General features: G+C 49.2%; 1 protein-coding gene across 6 annotated transcripts in view; it reads left to right on the forward strand.

Moving 5' to 3' along the window:
- The window catches only part of ANKS1A (ankyrin repeat and sterile alpha motif domain containing 1A), a 179,562-nt gene that overhangs the window by 126,551 nt on the left and 31,665 nt on the right, over nt 1-21,346 (forward strand). For all 6 annotated transcript variants that reach the window (XM_029944038.1, XM_029944039.1, XM_029944041.1 and 3 more), the window contains one exon: nt 20,957-21,023. In XM_029944038.1, coding sequence (XP_029799898.1) covers nt 20,957-21,023 — 67 coding nt within the window. The remainder of the gene's footprint in view (nt 1-20,956; nt 21,024-21,346) is intronic.

Genomic DNA, 21,346 nt, shown 5'->3' on the forward strand with positions numbered 1-21,346 from the left:
GGAGAAAATTAAAGGTGTCTGACCGACTTCAGCTCAGGTCTCCATCTCACCATTTGTGAGTTTGAGCCCCACATCGGACTCTGTGCTGACAGCTCAGAGCATGGAGCCTGCTTTGGATTCTGTGTCTCCCTCTTTTTGTCTGTCCCTCCCCTGCTCACATTCTGTCTCTCTCTCAAAAATAAACATAAAAAAAAAAAAGGTGCTGTGTTAAAACAAGCCTTCCTTAAGCCATTCACTTTACCCAGGTGACAGTAAGCCTGTGGGACTTATTACCCTGTGAGTTGGTGGCGTATGCTGGCATAGGAACGATGTCACCAGGAGTAACAGGCGAAAAGGCCCAGGCTGGCCTCCCAGGAGCCCAGTTCCCAGCCATGCAGCCAGCGGCTGTCCAGGCTGGCTGAGAGTGTGTGCTTTACCAGCAGGTAATTCTTAGATGCCCGCTGTGTGTCAGGCATTGTGCTATGAGTTGGTACAGGGGGTGCAGATAAAGGACACCGTTCTTTCTCTTGGGGAGCTTCCTTGAGGGACATCGGGGGTGGCCCCTGAATTCTGGAGAAGGAGGGTTTGGGGGCAGCAGTCTGATTGGAAGTAGGGACTAAAGGCTTGTCTTAATAAGCTTCACTGTCTTTACTTAAGTTTTATGTGTTAGATCAGTAAAACTAGTTTCTTTTTTTTATTTTTTATTTATTTTTATTTAAAAAAATGTTTTATGTTTTTTATTTATTTTTGAGAGACAGAGACAGTGCAAGCAGGGGAGGGTCAGAGAGAAAGGGACATACAGAATCTGAAGCAGGCTCCAGACTCTGAACTAGCTGTCAGCACAGAGCCCGATGCGGGGCTCGAACCCACGAACCTGCAAGATCATGACCTGAGCCAAAGCCGGACATTAACCAACTGAGCCACCCAGGTACCCCTAGTTTCTTTTTTTTTTTTAAGTTTATTTAGTTATTGTGAAAGAGAGAGAGCAGGGGAGGGGCAGAGAGAGAGAAAGAGAGAGAGAGAGAGAACCTCAAAACAGGCCCCCGCACTGCCAGCACGGAACCTGACGTGGGGCTCAAACCCTTGAACCAGGAGCTCATGACCTGAGCCAAAATCAAGAGTCAGACACTTAACTGACTGAGCCACCCAGGTGTCCCCCAAAATAGTTCTAAATATGCTTTTATTTATACCATATGTGAGACTGAGAAAATGTTAGCTGTTTATGTATAAAAGAAAATTTTGTCTGGGTTGCCTTGGCAAGGGACTGTTGAGATCGTAGGAGGGTAATTTTGCCCCAGCCCTGTGGTGTCCTTCCTTGAGGCTGCCATTGCTGGTTTCCCATTTCCCACCAGTTTAAACTTTTTAAAAAAACTTTTAAAAATGTATTTATTTTGAGAGCCTGAGTTGGGGGAGGGGCAGAGAGGGAGAGAGAGAATCCCAAGCAGGCTCCACACTGTCAGCACAGAGCCCAGTGCGGGGCTCGATCTCATGAACCGTGACAAAATGACCTGAGCAAGAACTCAAGAGTCGGCCCCTTAACTGACTGAGCCACCCAGGTGCCCCTCCACCTGCTTAATCTTCATGCCATGTTGACATCTGGGCCCTGGGGTGGTTTTCTGTTACACTGAGTTCTTTCCTACCTCAAGCCTGGCTGCATACTGATCAGAGGTTGCCAACCTGGGTCTGTCCAAAATCCACCTCCCTCTGTTCCCAGTTCCACAGTTGATTTGTTGGTGATTTTGAACACATTACGGTCATCTCTGGGTAACAGTCTCTCCTTCTGTAAAGTGAGATAAAACAAGAATGCTTCTGCAGGTTCCCCATGGAATCTGGAAGGTCCTGCTTTGCCTCGGACATACCGGGAGATTTGCTCACCAGGCAGGCCTCTCAGAAATACAGTGGTGTCGCCAGTGGCTGCCCTTCACAGGTGGCTGCCCCCACCCCTCCCCACTTGCGTCCTGCTTTGCATTCGGAGCAGGAAAGCTGTTAGTACAAGGCTCATTTAAAACCTTGGTGGAGGAGGTGATCACAGCCTCCTTCATTCTGGCGAGTGGCTCCGGTTTCCCCCTCAGCAGCTGGAGTGATTAGATGTCATACTCTGTCAGGGGAGTACCAATTAAGAACATGGATTTCATGCTGGGTGCTTTCACAGTCTTTGGCTGGTGTGGGCCATAGTCCTGACCCACGTTGGCAGCACCTTGAACTGGGGCCTTCGTTGACTGGCTGGACGGAGCGGCCTGAGGGGTCTCGGGGCCGTGCCTGCTGGCAGGGCTTTTCCTGCCCCATCACGGTTGGCCCTCTGGAGTGGCTAAGATGTTCCCCGTTCTCTCTCATCATGCCGCCCAGCCAGCCGGGCAGAATACTTTCTCTTCGAGCCACAATGTTCCTTTGATTCATTGTAAAATGTCTGAGCTGGACAGTCCCCCAAATACGAGTTCTCTTCTTACAAGTTAGTAAACTGAGGTCCCCAGAGGATGTGGCCTCCCAGAATCTCACAAGACCTTTGACAGCGTCCAGACCTCTGTTGCTTAGCAACGTCTTTGGGACAGAACGGGCACTGTCGCTCATTGAATAAATGAGCAAAGCCAGATCTCCTGGAGTTTGTTTGAGTCACGGAGTTCATTTTACCTTTTTTTGGTTCAAACCGTCAGCATGCCAAATCGCCTTTGGGTTCAGTTACTGATCTAGAGTGTTAGAAGATTCCACTGGTCTTCTTGAAATAGAGTATCCCCCTTTCATGTTGCACATGCCAAAGGGAAAGTTTAACCTTCTATCACTCTTGCCCTCATTTGTGGCACTTGTAAGCAATGGTCCTCACAGTGTGACCACAGACGAGCAAGCATCAACCACACGTGAGAACATGGTAGAAATGAGAATCCTCTGCTCCTCCCAGACCCACTGAATTTGACCCTCTGGGGGGAGACGCAGCAGCCAATGGACGAGGTGACTCACTTGCTGATGATATTTGGCAACCACCGCTTTAAGAGCTGCCTTGGCAGGGTTTCCCGCAGTGTGGGATGGTGTGACATTCGTAGTCACAATTTAATGCGAGTTTTATCTGACACATTTAATATATCTATGGTAGTTATTGTGCTAGTGGTAATTAGGCAAATGAAAAGCAGTTCTTATAAATGGCTGTTATGAGTATTACCCAGGCAAATCAGGTTTTTTATAGTTTCCCCCTCTTAGCTAGCTTTCTAGTATCTGACCGTGGCCATGCTGTTGGCAGTTTCCCTCATTACACAGATGTACACCGTTCGGACACCCACAGAGACCACACTTGTTCATATTTGAAGTCTGCCTCTAATTTCCCAATTGTTGGGGTTCCCTGTGATCATCTAAGGTTGAGATCCCCTCCAAAGCAGGATTTAGTGCAGGTAGTTTATTTGGGAGGTGATCTCTGGAAGCACTGGTAGGGGAGTGGGGTCATGAGAAAGGGAAGCAATGAAGGGGTTGTTATCATGGGGTTACCACTCTGGGCCCTGGGGCTCAGCCCCACTGGGAAATTCAGACAGATGGCCTCAGTTGTCCCCTTTGAGGGCGGAGGGAGCTCTGGGATCTTTACCACCTCCAGGAAGTGTGGGTGAGAGCTGCTCCCTTAGCAGGAAGAGGGGCAGGACATTACTGCCCTGGCACCTCCAGTCTACTCAGGGCTCGCTCGGGAGGCCAGAGAGGAACCCTCAGAGTGCTGTGGGTGCTCTGAGCCCCAGGGCCCAGAGTGGTAACCCCATGATAACAAACTGTGCAGTGGGCAGGCTCGGAAGTGATGAGTGCCAGGAGAACACAGGCAGGGACTGACGGCACCTACCCTGCCACCCATCAGTGGTCTGGGCTGAGGTGGCTCCGGCTTTCCTGGATGTCCCCCTCTCCGTGACGGGAAGGCTTTGTGGAGCCCTGCCACTCTCCCTCGTGGCGCTTACCAAGACAGACCTCCTGGGGTCCCTGTTCTGGGGGAGTGTGGCAGGCAAGTACCCTGGGGCCTGAAAGCAGCTGCAAAGGGTAGTTTCAGGAGGATGGAAGAGGTCCTGGGAGAATACTCTGGGTCTTCGAGTCTGAGCCAGGAAGAGGGCAGGGTGGAGTAAATGAAAAAAGATCTAGGGCTATAAGTGGCTGACATGGGGTCTCTGCTCTGATGAAGAAAAGGAAAAGCAGAGGCTCTGGGCACTGGTAGGAGGAGAAGGCAGAAGAGAAACTTCGCTTTCTTGTCAGCAAAGCTTTACATGCCCCTTCCCCCGACCTCAGACAGCACTCTCGTTCTGCCCACCCTTGGGTTCCAGTCCCTCCAGGCTGCAAAGAAGGGTCAGAAGCCAACTAGACTGAGAAGAAAGGGAGCTGTGTGCCAGGCCTCCCTTTGGGTGGACCTCTTGGCACACCATGGTGGTTTACCAGGCTGCGGAGGATGGAGGAACTGGAGTCTTGCACTCCTACTCAGGTAGTCCTGGCCGGTTTTGCCGGGTCCGTGATAAAAGAAGAAAGTGAAGGCCGATGTGGGTCGTGGTGGCGCTGATGGTGCTTATTTGCCGGCCGCCTTCATTCTGACCGTGCCCCTCCGTTTGTACGCCTCAGTTGTCCTTTCCTTGGTAAAATGAAGGGGATAGTCTTCATGTGAACTTGACTTTTTTTTTCCCCTTACTCAAATGTTTTTATTTTGAAATCACCATAGATCCACAGGGTGCTGTGGAAATAGTACACAGAGGTCCTTTATTCAGAATCCTTCCCCAAGCTTCTGCCCGTGGTAATACACTACAGAAGCCTAGTACACCAGCAGCCCTGGGAAGGCGATGCTGACATGACCCGCAGACCTTATTCATGTGTCACCAGTCTGACGCGTGTGTGCATTTCTGTGCGCTTTTATGAAGTGTAGGCTTGTGTGACCGCCACCACGATCAAGACTGGAACTGCTCTGTCACACAGCTCTTCCTCATACTTCTGTCGTGTTCATTTCTAAAGTCCTTTTCTGGCCCTGATGAAAAGTTGGATAAACATTCCCATTATCTCAGGAGGGGAAATGGCCTGCACACCTACTCAGTTGAGGGACCACTGCCCTGCGTCCCCTTATTGAACTGGGACAGCACAGTGCTCTGCACAGAGGCCATTTTCCTGAGCGAGGCCAGCACCCGGGGATGCAGAGAGCAAAGGGTGAGAGAGCTCATCTGTGCCTCGTGTGCCTTCAGGGTTCAGCCTCTGGAGGCTTTAAGGCTGCTCCGTGTTCTGCCGCTTCCCCGACTTGCAGAATCAGTGGAGTATCTCAGCAGGGAGGCGAGACACAAGGTTTAGGCCCTCTGTTGCCCATCTCGTTGCCTCGGTCAAGTTCTTTAACCTCTCTGAGCGTCCCGTTGCCTTACTTGGCCAAACAGAGATTCGTCTGTATCTTCGCATCCTTTGTTTCCATTGACGTTGCGGTGGGGCCGGACTGCTGAGTTTGCTGATCCTTGTACCAGCTGGACTCACTTAGTCCCACTTCTGGGAGCAAAGCATTTTTAAAAAGGAGATTAGAGGCTTTGTACTTCACAGTTTTGACTAGAGCCATCCTGTTTATTTTCAACTGTGTAGGAGCATGTTTGAGATTCCGATGGGTGTGCCCACACGCAGAGACACACAGACTTGCACACATGTACAGCCTGAGCCCACAGATACTGGAGAAAAAAAATTAGATTTCTTGTTGATCATGGTTACAGTGGGCACTCCTTTTCCTTCAGCCTGAACTTACCCTTTCTCTATACTAGTTCATTTGTTACTCAAGCCTTTGATTCAGTAAGAGGTGGAATCTTCTAATACAGGGTCTCGTGCCTCAGTTAACAGCGTAGCTGGGAAGCCCAGCCTAGGACCCCTGACCTTTTGCCAGGGACCCTTGAAGGTCTCAAGCTTCCCCTTCTCCCATTTACTCTCTCCTGTAGACCTAAGGGATTGGCGCACCTGCGCAGGCTGCCTGCTCCCCCCCACCCCATCCCACCTCCTCTTATCCCAGCACTCTGTGGGGAAGTGACAAAGTTTTCCAAGGTCTCCGCAGGTTTACTGTGGCTGAAATAGGCACACAGTCTCCTTTTAAGTTTTCACTGTTTGGCCAACAAAACAGAAATGGGAAACTGAGAGGCTAGAAGATAGTCGACAATGGAGGTGTTATAAAGTTATTGGAAATATTAAAGCAATAATTGTCCTGGGTCTTACTCAAACATCGATAAACTAGGTCTTTCCTTGGCTCCACTGTCTGACTTTTCCCTCACGATACTGTTGTCCTGAGGCTACAGCTTCCCCCCGCCCCCACCCCCACTCCCACTCCTTTTCCAAAGGGAAGGACATAAAACGCACACAAAACTCCTAGAGGACAGTTCTTGAGGGTGATAAATGCTTGCAAAATAGTTGAGACTGGTGGGTTGTAGTTGCTCTGGAATCTCCCTGCAGGTGGAGGCTGGAGAAGGTCTTTTGGTAGGTAGCCCAGGGATCTCCCAAGGCAAAGGTTTCACAATGTGGCACGTATAGCATACCCATCTTTTCTGCCTTTCTTCTCCCCATTTGCAGCTTTTATTGATGGTCTTCCTGAGCATATTCGTGCACTCTGTAATTTCAAGACTGCCTTAGTAACAGGCCCAAGAGTGCAAATCCACAGGGGTTCTCCCGGTGCAGGCCATCTTCACTGAGGCTGTTTTGAAAAGGCCAAGTTCTTTCTGGTTATCTGGTGTGGTTGTATACTTCAACATGAAGGTTAGCCCACAGCAGTTTCATGCCACGGCCCTTCTAGGGAATGGGCTTTTCTCAGGAGTCCCAGAGGACATGTGACCTTGGCCAGCCCAGCAAGAAACAAGGGCTTATTGCTCTCCTTACCAGTGCCTTTTCTTCAGATGCTGGGTCCTTTCCACAGCCTCCTGCTCCTTCTGTGGTCAGAGGGGGCACCTGACCGACCCTGAGCTCTGGTCCCAGAATTTATTGGGCTATTTCGAGGATATCAAGTTGTGCCCCTGTCCACTAGGCCAAGAAAGTGAGATGGCAACGTACATCATTTAGGAATACTGATGTAGATGGTAAACTCCAAAGCAAAGCAAGCGGTGATCGCATTTAATTCAAGAGGCTGGGGGCCTCAGAAAAGGCAGTGACCTAGGAAAGGCATGCTGTTGGGCAGCCATGTTCTATTTCCTACACCAGGTGGTGGGCTTGTGCCTGGGTCATTTCTTACTGGTGTTGAAATCAGAGTATCATAAAATATACTCTTTGGAATGTAATAAATATTTCATTTTTAAAGAGGAAAGAACACAGTTGCTTGTGGTTGAGGTTAGCATCGGACTGATAATAGAGGTTGTTGACTCAGAAACTCAGCAATGAGACAGTGAAGATGCAGCCGGAGGAATTTTAGGTGGAGAGAGACCACACATCTGGGAACGCCAGCACTTTTCCTCCAGTCATTTCCTCTTCGGGAAAAAAATCTCAGATCCAAGAAAGATGTGTGTCCTAAATCGATCCCTCCCTGAGAATCAGATGTAACCACTTTAAAAGCTCGTTGTGTGTTTTTCCACTGGGTATTGACTAAGCCCGCCCAGTGCTCAGTACCTGCTAGGAGCCCCACTGGGAAATACGGAAGAAGCTTGGGCGTGGTGTGCGGAAGGACCAGGGCTTGGACTGCGTGTGTGTGAGCGTGTTTGCCTCAGTATGTAGTGCAGCCGGGCTGCCTCTGCCCCAAAGATCCTTAGATGCAGTCCGTCTGGAAAGGGTGCTGGCAGGGAACCAATGCTTATCCAGCGTTTGCTGTGCACCAGCCCCTCTGCCTGTGTTACCGCATTTAACCCCCATGTCGTGTGGAGAAGCAGGTATCATCCATATTTACAGACGAGGTCCAGGTAGGTTGTGTATTCTGCCAGAGGGACAAACCAAGGATAAAGCCTTGCTCTGACCCTGGAAACGTTTTTTATGTCAGACTGCCCATGATGTGGAGGAAGGAGCAGGTGACTTGATCTTGTTCTGGACAGAACTACAGGGTGAAGATTTGGGGGTTGCAGACAAGGCAGAGGCCTGCCCAGCTTGGGCTAGGAATCTCCGGAGGAGCAGCAGTGAAGATTGGTGGGTGGGGTGGGGTAAGACATAGGCACCACCCTTAGGCCTCTGGCCAGGGTCAGGCATCCCACGATTGCAGTCTCAGGCTCTGCTTTCCTACCCAGAAAGCAGTTCTCCTCCATGTACTTGTATCCTATCCTCTGTGAGTATATTTGGGGGACATAAGGATGCCATTCCTGTTTTTTTATGCCCTTTGATGGGTAGGGCAGGACACAGACTAGTTCCTAGCTCAGGCTTTTTTTTAGGATGACTTTGGATGTCCATGAGCTTCAGAACACATCTAGGAAACTTAGAGGACTCGAGTTGCTTTGTCTCCCTGTCCCATGGTCTGCCATGGTACGCCGGGGGGGGGGGGGGGGGGGGGGGGGGGGGGGGGGGGCAGGGAAGGGTCTTTGTTAACCTGGCGACTCCGTCTCTGTGCTCCGGAGCTTGAGATCTGGGCTGCTAGGAGTTCCTGTTACCAAATGCTGTGTGTGAGTAAGTGGCAGCTGTGAATTTGACTTGCATGAGGTAGTCTCTGAGTTGATAGAATATAGGAGCCCATGACTTGCTAATGCCTTTGATCTGTAACTCATACAGCCCTGGCTGATTGGCCCTGGCCCCTGGCAGTGATCAGTGAAAGCATAATGCATTGTGCAAACAGGAACTGCAATGAGGAAGAAGGAAGGGCCAGGAAGGGCCGACAGGATGCTGGGATTCACCTGGCTTTTCAGGAAAGAGTAGCCCAAAGTAGCCCAAGAGGGCTTCATGTCTCTGGTAGTTTAGACTTACCTGAGAAGGAAAGCTGTTTGTAAATTACTGTGTGGCATCTGTGACTGAGGTTAGTGTTTATCTGGCACTCCTGCCAGCTTCCCATAGGGGCTTACTGCATGGGCACTTGGGACGGGGTTGTTTGGTTAATTACAAAACTCTATTAAAGGAGGAAGTCATTTTTAAGAAGAACACAAACAGGGGGGCCTGGGTGGCTCGTTTGGGTCAGGTCATGATCTCACGGTTTATGGGTTCAAGCCCGCGCCGGGCTCTCTGCTGTCCATGCAGAGCCTGCTTAGGATCCTGTGTCTCCCTCGCTCTTGCCCCTCTACCCTGTACCCTGCTCACTCCCATGCACTCTCCCTCTGTGTCTCAAAAATAAATTTTAAAAAAATTTAATAAAAAGAACACAGACATTTTAATTTAACCCCAAATGAATAGGTGTGCCTCCTGATGTGGAGTTAGGCCTTTTCTTCCGCTGTTGACGCACTAACTTGGAGTTCTCCATCCTCTTCATTACATGAATCACATCCATAAAACATCACTGGTTAAACTTGCAGTTAATTTGAGTTTCTTAAAAGTAAAGCAAGAATTTAGCTACTTGTGAGTACCAAATCCTTCTAGAATTTTAAATTTATTTTTCCAACAACACCTAATTCAAAGGCAGTAAAAGCATTATCCTGTTACTGAGTCTCTTCAAAGCGTCTTCTGTCAGAGACTATTCTTTTTTGTGCACGTTTCCTCATTTGTGTAACATTTAATTAAACTTCCCTGTTTTCGGCAGCAAATATACAACCATCTTAAACCAGTTTTGGAAATGATCCCAACTACTGCCTGGTAAGCGGAGCACTCAGTGGGGTAGAAGCAGGGGACCCGCCGGTGTGCTTGAGAGAACCCTGCCAGCAGGGACCGTGAGTGCAGGTTTATGGAGGAACTAGGTGGTGTGCGGCCTGGTAGGTCAGGTGGAGTCATTAACAGACTTGCAAAGGAGGGGTGTCAGTTGGGGCCTGCTGATTCCACAGTCTGCCTCTCCCTGCCCGCTGACCCTGCCCTGTAGGAGCTGGCTCTCTGAGGCTGGGGCCAGGGACGTGATGTCAGCACCGTGCCTCCAGCCCTCACCGCTACCTCTGTGGGGGAGGGGAGCAGGCCTGAGCAGAGACCCTGCTTCCTCCCTCCGTCCTGCTCTCTGGTTGGGTCCCCCCACCCTGTGTTCTTGCAGAGGAGCTGCCTGGTAGAAAGGCGTTGCCCCCCTCACATGAAACGTTTTTTGTCCTGAATGCAGAAGCGGCCTCCAGCTGAGTGTCCAGGAAGTGAACTATTGTTCACACAGCATGTTCTAAACATTTTCTGCCAGAAGGAAATCTTTTCCCTCTGCTTTGTCCTTTTTTTTTTTTTTTAACAAAGGAACCTGAGTTTTGATTAACTTGTTTTTTAGGTAGAGTTCTGTTTATTTTGGAACCAGATGAATGTGAATCATGAGTGCAAACCCTTTCTAATCTCTGTAAAGTGAAACAAGCTTTCACAAGGACCACAGGCTTCTCAGTGTAAGCAGGACTTACAAGTGGGTCAGGTGGGTCCAAGATCTCTTGGGCTCAACCCTATTTGTCCGAGGGCTGAATTTTAAAACACTCCTGGGTACTTTACTGCTATGACCCCTGGACTGGCAGGGACCAAAACTTCCCAGTAACAGGCAGACAGATACTGCCTTTGGAGAAGGAGCAAATCTCCCTTTCTGTGCTTATACTAGCAAGAAGCTTGTCTTCACCTGTGGGACAAGGTCTTTCAGGAAATGGATGAATCCCACAAAGATCCCACATCTTTTTTTTTTTTTTAACATGTATTTATTTTTGAGAGACACAAACAGAGTGTGAGCGGAGGAGGGGCAGAGAGAAGAGGAGACACAGATTCTGAACCAGGCTCCAGGCTCTGAGCTGTCAGCACAGAGCTGGATGCGGGGCTCAAACTCATGGACCAAGCGATCATGACCTGAGCCAAAGTCGGACACTTAACTGACTGAGTCACCCAGGCGCCCCAGACCCCACGTCTTTCAGACAGAGCTTGCTCCAGGGTCCTAGTAAACAAACTCCTCATTACGGCCCCTCTAGAAACCAGACCTGGCGCTAGGACCCAATGTGCGTTACCTCACATCTTTACCGCAGCCCTGTTTGAAGACACGGAGTCTTGAAGAAGAGGGGTCAAGTAATTTGCCCTTAGCAGTGATCCCACAGGGAGGATTCTTCCACACTTTATGGAAGAGGAAATTGAACAAGAAGTTAAATGACTTGTCTAAGGTTCCACAGCTAATTTTAAGAGTATTTTAAATGCACATTTTTTTATTTCAGAATCCTTGTTCCTTCCTCCACTTTGCAGAATCTTTGCAATGTTCCCAGTCCCATATATTTGAAATTGTGTTCTGAGCTTTAATAGAGTAGAAGCTAGGCTCTAAATAAGCTGGATGTCACGAATTATAAAGCTAATGAGTTGGGCACGGGTCACATATGTCTAGTGCTCTGACCGTGGGGGACGTTGTTTTTCTTCTTTGACATTTGGTTTCCTCTTCTGTAAAGTGGGCAGAATCAGAGCTCTCCCCCAGGCTGCTTGTGAGGATGAACCAAACCACAGGGAAAGCTTCCACTGACAGAACCCAGCCCTAGAACCTAACAACCCTGGGAGGCTCGAGTGCTAACATTGTTGATCGAAAGTACTTCCAGAGGGGCGCCTGAGTGGCTCAGTCAGTTAGGCGTCCAACTTAAGCTCTGGTCATGATTTCACGGGTCCGTGAGTTTGAGCCCCACATCAGGCTCTGTGCTGACAGCTCAGAGCCTGGAGCCTGCTTCTGATTCTGTCTCCCTCTCTGCCCCTCCCCCATGCTTGCTCTCTCGCTTGCTCACTCTCTCTCCTTCAAAAATAAACATTAAAAAAAATTTTTTTAAGTACTTTCTGAGTAGAAGTGTACCTTGCTGTGAGCACCTGAATTCAATTTTCAGGAAAGAGGCCCTCCGTAAGTAGGAAAGGGATAATTTGATAAGCTCTCAGCACAGTCCACCCACCTTTCCCTTGTTCCCTCAGTGTTCTGAGAGTGGATTTGATCTCATTGATTTCAGGCTCTAGAGGATACAAATGCATTCCATTAGCCGAGTATTCTAATGTGGTGCTTACCGTGCTGAAGTAAGTCACTGGTGGAGGGATCAGTGTGTTTTGAGTCGGATTAATACGAACCAGTTTCCCAGGGTTTGCTCATCCCTGGGAACACTGATAATTGAGTTTTCAGACTGTCAAGACCAGGGTGAGCCTAGGTTCCCGAATAGAGAAAGCCACACCACAACAGAGAAGCTGTGCTCAGGCCCTTCACCCCTATGCTTGGTGACACGGACTAATGGTGAAGCAGCTTTCCCACATTCCTTTCTCTTTGTTTCCTTTGCCTGCTGGGCCTGTCTCTGCTTATTAGCATGTAGAGCAGAGTTCATTACAATTGATGAAACTTCAATCAGTGTTGACCTTACAATTTACTATTCTCTGAAAGATTTGATCCTGAAAGAAATATTTTTCCCAGCATTTTATCCTGAAAATTTTCTAACTTGAAAGAGACTTGAATAATGGGTACCTGTCTACCCACCACCTCAAGCCTACTTTCTGTAATTGCATTTTATTCTGCTTGTTTTCTCTCCTACCATCCATCCCTCAGTCCACTTAAAAACTGGTTATTTTTTGATGCATTTCAGAGTCACTAGTAGCCATCATACATTTCATCCCTAAACGGTTTAACCATGTTGTATATCATTAACTAGAGTTTGATAGATATTTTTTCATAGGGTTTGGGGAGGAGGGGCAGTAAAATGTATACAAAATGAAATGCATAAATCTTAAATCTACTATTCCCTGAGTTTTGACAAATACGGACATTTATGTGACCCAGATTCCTATCAAGATGCAGCGTATTGTCATAATCCCAGGAAGTTCCCTTATGCCCCTTCCCCCCGTCACTCTTTACTGCCCCCTGCCCCCAGCAACTACTCTTCTGAAATTTTCCCACCTCCATAGATTAGTTTCACCTGTTCTAGAACTTCATCTACATGGAATCAATGCAGTGTGTGCACTTTTGTGTAAGGCTTGCTAACAAGAAAACCAGAGGCCCAAAATGGCGTCCCTTAGGCCAGGTCACCAGACTGGGGTTTAATTAACCTAATATAATTTGCACTTTCAACCTCCCCCAGAAATGTCGTCTTACCAGGTCAGTCTGGAATTTTCTGGTCAGTACCAGTAAGGTAATCTGTCACATAACCCAAAGGAAAATGAGGTTATCTACTAAGACCCTGTTGTCCCCAGAGGAAGGTGACCTCTCCTGAAATAATCCTTTTTTTCTGTTCTTGACTTCCTTGTTCTGCCTTTGATAATCTTTCCCTTTCTGTAGCTCTTTGGAGCTCCCCTCTGCTTGCTAGAAGGGATGCTACCCAACTCATGAATCATTTAGTAGAGCCAATTAGATCTTTAAGTTTACTCAGCTGAATTTTGTTTTTTAACAGGCTTATCTGAAGGATTTTAACTAGTGGTTTAAAATGAATTTTGAGAACTCTGTCAACTTCATTTATCCAACAACTTCTTCCATAACTTCAGAGACATTAGGAGTGGGTAAGCTAGAGCAAATCAAGGCAGCTGATGGATACTGGTAGTGCATTTGTAGTAAATGTATATGATCTTTTTTTTATACCATTAGCGTGTATAATTTGGTGTGGAGAGTTTTACATACGACTTCCCTCATATGCAGAGTATGAGGAGCCAATGGATGTGGCACCCTTTCCCCGGCCACACTGCTGAGAACATCAGTTCTGAATGGGAATCTAGAGTGTTTTCTGTGGGCTGGTTTAATTGACCGCCAGGCTAACAGTGCAGCCAGAGCTCTTTAATGAAATTCAGACTGTGGAGGAATGGGAGCAAGGGACAGTCACTTGGTGATGGTGGCAGGGAAAGAAAAACCAAAGAAGGTCCAGCAAGCAGGTTGCCCGGGTTTTAGAGAACCGCAGGCTCCCCGAGGTTTGTATGCTTCCTGCTCAGTCCACACCCCCTGCCCCCAAATAAGCCCTCTCCTGGATAGAAAGGAGATTGTATAAACTGGAGTAGAACACAAATTCACAAGCCTCATTAATCTTCTAGAGTCTTGCCCCACTTATTAAAGCCAGTATTTGGCACATAACACGAAGTTAGGTGGCAAGCCATAACAACGTTAATTGGAATCTAGGTCTCCCAACTTTTTTTTTCTTTCAGTGGTTTCTTGAGGCTTTGAGTTAGAGATTTGCCTGGATGGTAGGCTGTTCTAGGGTGAGAAGGCCACTAGCGAGTGCTGTTTGCATATAAGGTCCCCCTTCCTGGGTCAGGTCTTCCGGTTGTGGAGGTGAGACGCCTGCTGGGTCTGGGGCGCGCCCACCCCCGCCCCCACCGCAGGTCGGACCTTGTCCCTGGTCGGCAAGAGCCGGCTGGGAGAAGTGGGCTGGAAGCTGCTCTGGGGAGGGCTGCCAGGAAGGTCCAGCCAGTAACCTAAGAGGTGCGGGAAAGGTAAAAAATGAGGAAGGGGGAGGGCGGTTTGGGGACTCCAGTGCGGTGGGGAAGCCAGTGGGGAAGCCGCAGTGGCTTTGACTTTGTGCTCCCCGCCCCTCCCCCAGAGTCTAGCCTGGAGCAGACACACACAGGCTTTAAGGTGACACAAGGACAAAACACTTGTGAAACAGAACCGCTCTGTTGTCTCCCAGCCTGGGAGGATTGAGAAGGAAGGTAACAACGTAAAGGGGACTCAAGTGGGTGGGGGGATGCAGCGATAAATACAGCAATAATCTGTGTGCCCCCTGTGATGAGACAAATTAAGCCTCCGCGGCCAGCATGCTCTGTGGAAAGGAAGTTACTCATGGTCAGTGGAGCTGCCACCGCAGCCTCTGCCTCCGAAGCCCCGGCCCTGCTTCTGTCGGCGGATATTTATTCATTCCCTGCCCTCTTCTCCCCTCCGCCACACTCTCCTGCCTCCCTCTCCGAAAAGCAGTTGACAAGGTTAGAAAATCAGGACAAATAATTTACTTCAATCCATCTCTGTCTTTCCGGAGGCCTTGTGCGATTTGGTCAGGGGCGGAGGGAAAGGGGGAAAAAGACTCGACCCTGATCAGTGACCCTTTTTCAAATGTGGAATCCAAACCCACTCTAGGCTGAGTCTGTCTCCTGCTGAGAGGCGGTAAGACAGAGGTGGTGATGAATTCTTATGTGGTTTCTGGGCCCGGGAGTGCAACTGTCAGCAGTCTTCAGGGGGCCTGGCCCAGCTGGAGGCGCCCGCCAACTTGCACGTCACGAGTCACCTGATGGCATGGGCGCAGCCTCCAGCGAGACTGAGGTGCTTGAGGCTCAGTTCCTTAGCCCCATGCTCCCAGGAATGCAGGGCAGTGTCCAAGCAAGGCCGTCCAGCCAGAGGAGAGGGCCTGCCACTCGGCAGCCCCAGCCCGGAGCGGGAAGCTCGAGCACTCCACCACCAACAGCGCTTATTAGCAGAAGCAAGAGCTGTGCCGTCCCCAGGAGTTTGGGAGTCGGCCCGTGGAGCAGAGCTCCAGTTCCCTCGCCTGAAAAACAGGATGATATGTTTGCTTGGCAGTGCGTTGAGGCTCTGCAGGATTGCTGAGGGAGAGGGCCAGCTGGTAGTTGTAGGGTGTGAGGTTGCGGTGCCAGCAGCCCAGGGAGGTTGGAGAAAGAGAAAAATGAGGGCAGGGGACTTGGAGGATGGAGACCGGGATCCAGAAGCATTGGCTGCACTTCCTCCCTTATGGTATTATTAGGGGACTGGCCCGATGTGGGCATTTAACAAATTATAGCTGTTCTTGTGTGTCACTGGCCATCGAGGGCAGGCCAGCTCTGCACATGGCTCCATGTGGGATCTAAAAGAGTATGGAACAGGGTCCTTGCCCTTAGTGGCTCTAGGGACACATCCTAAAACAGTTCGTCAGGGATATAATGATATAAAGCAGAGTGTGTTTCTGGACCAGTAAGGTGTTAAGCATTGGGACTGAGAAGGAGAGGTAGAAAGGGTCTCCATCCCAGGCGGTAAGGGCCCAAGGGGATTGGTATGTATTTTCCAACTGGTGAGGGAATCCTCCTTGGGAGCTGAGATCTCCCCAGGCAGCAGAAAGAGAGTTGGGAGGGAATGTCTGACCTCAAGAGCCACATTCTGGTGAATTGCAGAAACATCTGCCTTCATGTTTCCATTTGCACCAAAAGAAAATAGGAAGAAGGTGATCCCTTTCCCTGTTCCTCTACGTCAGGCCCCAGCTTGCGGGCGTGTGGACCAGACTGATAACTGCTCTCCTGATACTTGACTGCAGATGGGAGCCCCTGAACGTAGCCATTGCTTCTAACTTGTACCACTTTCCAGAAGGGAGGTTTCCCCCAGGCCTTGGATCCAAGGTGCACTGAAGTTTGTGGTTTCTCAGGTGGACTTCCTGTTCCTACAGCAGTATTTCTGTCCCCGACACCTGTCTTTCCCATCCCTCACTCGTGATATACAGTGAAAAGTCTGTTGTAATCTGACAGACTTTTCCTGAAAGCCAGAGTATAGCAATAGGGAATGAAGACTTGTTTATCTGTATACAGAATATCACCTCCCATTGCCAGACTTTGAGCACCCACGATCCTGTGTTGTTGTTTGGGTTTTTTTTGAGAGAGAGAAAGAGAGAGAGGGAGAGAGGGAGAGGGAGAGAGATTGAGTAGGGGAGGGGCAGAGGGAGAGGGAGAGAATCTGAAGCAATCTCCATGCCCAGCATGGGGCTTGATCTCATGACAGTGAGGTCATGACCTGAGTCAAACTCAGGACTCAGACTCTTAACCGACAGAGCCAACCAGTCCCATACACATGTCAGATGTGAGCAGCAGTGTCTCTAGTGTTTGGGGTTTTTTTGTTGTTTTCAGACACATGGGGAATATGTTTTACACATCCTTGGTGAGGGCAGGAGGGAAGAGTCTAAATAGAAGGACCTTGAGGGGCACCTGGGTGGCTCAGTCAGTTAAGTGTCTGACTTCAGCTCAGGTCATGATCTCAGGGCTTGTGAGTTCGGGCCCTGCATCAGTCTCTGTGCTGACACCTCAGAGCCTGGAGCCTATTTTCAGATTCTGTGTCTCCCTCTCTCTCAGCCCCTACCTTTCTCACACTTTCTCTCTCACAAATGAATAAATGTTAAAAAAAAAAAAAATTTTAATGGAATAACCTTGAGTACATTTTGAAAATAGAATATTTTCAAGCATTTTAAAAATGCATGTATCCATTATGTTGCTAATTTTCAGGCAGGCCTTACTAACCCCAAATATGAGCTCCCTATAGAGTTAATGTGAAGTGCAGTATTGAAGCATGATCATTGTCCCTCTCTCCCCCAAAATGTCACTGATCCTAAACAATAGAAAAGAGATGTGCCCTTCTGTGACATTCCATCTGCCTACTTTCTCCCTGAGATGCAGAACATTTCTGGGAAAACAGCTTAATCAGATTTTTTTTTAACTCAAGCATAAACGGTTAAACTGCACAAGTACATAGATGAGAATGGTATCTGTTTTCTCGGACATCTCTTCTTTGTCTAGACTGAAATGACCAGGTCCCTCCTCTGCTGGTTCTCGGCGGCCGTGGAGGGTGTGGCAGGGAGAGAGGAGATCCAGGCTCCTCCCTGCTTCCCCAACCACTGGGGAGGGTCACAGCCCCAGACAGCTCTGTGCTTACCGATGGCGTCAGGGGGGAAACCTGCCAGGCGCTGCCCAAACAGGACCTCTTCTGCTCCCAGCCCTGTGTCTCCGCCAAGGCAGGGAGGCGTGCTGGGCTGTAAACTGTCAGTAAACTGCCGAGTACTCCTAGTTCCTCTGTAAACTAGAATCTTCTCAGCTTGACTTAACTGCTGCAGTTCACAGGACAACGACACATATAGTTTCAATGAAATAGTTGTGAGAGTGTCCTTGCATGCCCTGCCAGAGTGAAAATGTGGGCTGTTCCTGGCCCTTTGTAGTCGGTGTGAGGGTGACTCCTGGGGCCTGCAGGAAGGAAGGGATGGAGCAAAGCCGCAGCAGGGTGTTTGTTCAAAAGGCCCTTTGGCAAAATCCCATTAATTGGGCAGCCAGGAGATACTGATTGGCTAGGACAGGGGGTCTTTGGGTGTGAGGTGATTATGATGATCATGAAATAGGTACTGTAGATGACTTGATTTTATATTAACAGCTACCTTGGGGCATCCTCCATTTAGCGATTTCCACCCTGAACATTCTCTGTGCCTTGGGAAAGCAGTTTTTTCTCTGTTAGCTTTAAGTAAATGGAACACTCCCCACCCCCACCCCCACCCCCACCCCCGCCCTGCCTCCTTTCATTCAGTAGGTTCCCTGCTTAACACAAGCCAAGCCAGGGTGGTGCGGGGCGGGGGGGGGGGGGGCAGCGTGGTGGAGGTGCAAAATGTCAGGTAAAACATGCTTTATTCCAACTCTCATGGCTTTTAGAGTGGTGCTTCTCCCACATACACCCTCTCTGGCCTGGAAGAGAGAGGTTTTGGCCTGGTGAAGCCATTCCAGGGAGAAGGACCCATCCCCCTCATCCTGAGCACCCTACTTTTCTCCTATAAGTATAGAAAAGCAAAAGGAAAGCACATCAACAGATATCTATGGAGTGCCTGCTCTTTGCCCAGCTTGGAGGCTTCTGTGATCTGGGCACCCCAGACTCTGGGACCTGGGCACTGGTGTGTCATTTAGTGCAGTCTGGGGGTGGGGGAGCCACTTGGCCTGTCTCCACAGCCCCCTAAGCCTTCCCTGTGGAAGAGGAGGTGCTCTAGGGGAATAACCAGACCAGTAGAGTGAAGTTAGAAAAAAAAAAAAAGATTTCAATTTGTAAAAAGACATGTTTTAAGTTGGGACTTTCTGCAGATAGAGCCAGTGACTGGGAGAGTCAGCGAGTGTGCTCTCTGGAAGGCCCTTAGCAAATTCGACATGCAGGGGGAGTTGGGATTATACGACCTGTGGGGTCCCTGCTGCTAAGTCAAGATTTTGTGCCTGGAAAACTCTCAAGAGGGAGCCGTGTGTGCAAACATGTATGTAAAACAGTCTTCATCATGGCACTGTTGAGAATAAGAAGATTGGAAACTACACACAGTACCACCAGGGGACTGGCTAAATAAATAGGCACACACTGGACGACCTATCTCATCCATTAAAAGAAGAAAAAAGAAAAAGAATGTTCTTACGAATGGTGGGAAGAACTCTAAGGTGTATTATTAAATAGAGAAAGCAAGATGCAGAGCAGCATGTGCAGATTGCCTGTGTTGGTGTGGGGGTAGAACATCTGTTTGCTTACATGTGGCTGGAACAGAGCTGGGAGCACCCCCGAGAAACTGGTTATACTGCTTCCCTGCAGGCAGGCGAGCCAGACAGCAGGGAGACAGGGACAGGGAGACTTTTCTCTGAATAACCTTTGCATCTTTTGAACTTGGAACCATGTGGCTGTACGACTTGTCGCAAAAATATAAGTAAAAAAATTTTTTTTCAACTTTAAAAATAACGAGGTTTTTAATAGGTTGGAGCTCTAAGGACAAGAGGGGAAGTAGAAAGCACATGAACCTTTTCTCGAGCATCTTCTGTGAGCCAGGCCTTTGGCGAGATGCTCTATGTAAGTGCTACTTTTAATCCACACAACAACCCTCCATAGGACGCAAGGCCCATCCCCGTTTCTGGAGAGTCAGCACGGTGGCTGGGAAGGGGTGAAGGTGCTGGCCTGTCCGCATGGGTCTTTCTCTCACACCAAGCTGCCTGTTTGTGAAATGTATGGGGGGCCAAAGAAAGTGATGCATTAGGAAGGGAAGGAGAAAGGCGTTTTCTTCAAGGGGCAGGGCAGACCTGTGGTGGGACTGCCCACTTCCATGCCGGCTGCTGGGCTGTGGCGCCTGTGAGCGGAGGCACGTCTCCGTTTGCTCCACAGGTCAGACGTGTGTGTTTCCCTGGGCTTTTGCTGAGCTCAGGGATGGAGTTCACTGTGTGTGTTAACAGGCAGCTTTCTGCGGCTGGAGGAAAATAGCCACAGCTCCCGGCTGCAAAGGGAAGGACATTGCTCGTTCTGCACTCTTCTGCCAGCTGTCAAATGTGCCATCTTTGCCAGCTGGATGCTGGCTGGAGAGTTGTTGTGGTTGGTTTTTTTTGTTGTTGTTTTTTTTTTTTTTTTTTTGACTGTCAGACCCAGGCTCCTTACTTGCACTTAGAGGAAAAAGCATCCAAGCCTTGGTACAAAAGGTTCTCTTAACATTTTTTTTTTTTTTTTTTTTGGAGAAAGAGCCATGAATGAGCTCATTATCACTGCAACCCAAAAGAGGAGGAGGAGAGGAAGAGAAGGTAGCCGCCTCCTTGCTGCCCTGTCCTGCCCCTGGCCAGGTTTCCTTGAGTGGGGGGCTTGGCTCTGGCTCGGGGTGACCAAAGCCAAATGGCTGGGACAGGTGGTCCATATGGGGCAGTGCTGGAGACATCAGATGCTTTGAGACCTGCGCTCTCTGCTGTGGTCCAGAGGAAGGATACATGTCTGTGTCTTCAAAGAGCAAAAGATCCTCTGATCAGAGGTATAAGCCTGCCTCCCTTTGACCTCAGAGAGGTTCCTGTGTTAGGTTCTCTGCTTGCCTCAGTTCTAAAAATTGTCCTCATACCTCAGGGCTGCCACTCAGGCAGCATGAATGATCTGTTGAGTACTTAGGACTTGCCAGGCACTGCTCTAGGCACTTGGGGGGGTCACACGGAACCAAGTTGGCAAAGTCACTACCCTCATGGAATTTAAATTCTGGTGTGAGCAGTGAAATATGCCAGGCCTGGCCTGCTGTTGTCCTGTCTCTGCTGGGCTGGGGGAAGTGCTGCGGGAGGGACATATAAGTGCCTTGGAAGGAAGACTCTTCGGCATTTCCAGCAGCTGAGCCTCGGTTGTTACCCACTTTCTCCCTTCAGAGCGTGTCTTTAGTCCCTTTTGGGCTGTGGCCCCAGAGGGCCCTAGATATGAGCAGCAAAGAATTCTGATCCCTCACAGGTTGGTGCTTGGACCTTGGAATCATCTGGAAGAGACCTGAAGGTCCCCCCCCCCCCGTCCCCGCCCTGTGCACTGATGGCAAGCTGGCAATGTTTAACTGGAGCCTGACAGCCTCTCCTTTTTGTTCCGTTTCTATTTCAGATTGAGAAAATCATGAGCTCTATTGGAGAAGGGATTGACTTTTCTCAGGAACAGCAGAAGATCTCAGGTATGGTACCAAGCAGTCACTTTCCCATAGAACACAGACCTTTGGCTCCTCCCTAGACCAGGCTTTTCCTCTGGCCCAGAAGACAGACAGTTGGTGGGTGAGAGAGGTCAGCCTGAGCCCGTGTCATGCTTCTGCAATACAGACATGTATCTCTATGGCCCATCTAGCTGTTCTTGTAGGACTGGGACTCTTTTTACATATTGGAGGAGAAATTGCATTTTAGGCCACCTATTAGGAAATTGGTTTTCTTTAACATCTGTCACTTGTTCATAATTATTTTTCTAAGTCTAGGTTTACTCTGATCAGTTTAAATGGGAGTGCAC

This window comes from Suricata suricatta, chromosome 7 (genome assembly GCF_006229205.1).
Source record: "Suricata suricatta isolate VVHF042 chromosome 7, meerkat_22Aug2017_6uvM2_HiC, whole genome shotgun sequence".
NCBI classification, from domain to species: Eukaryota; Metazoa; Chordata; class Mammalia; order Carnivora; family Herpestidae; genus Suricata; species Suricata suricatta.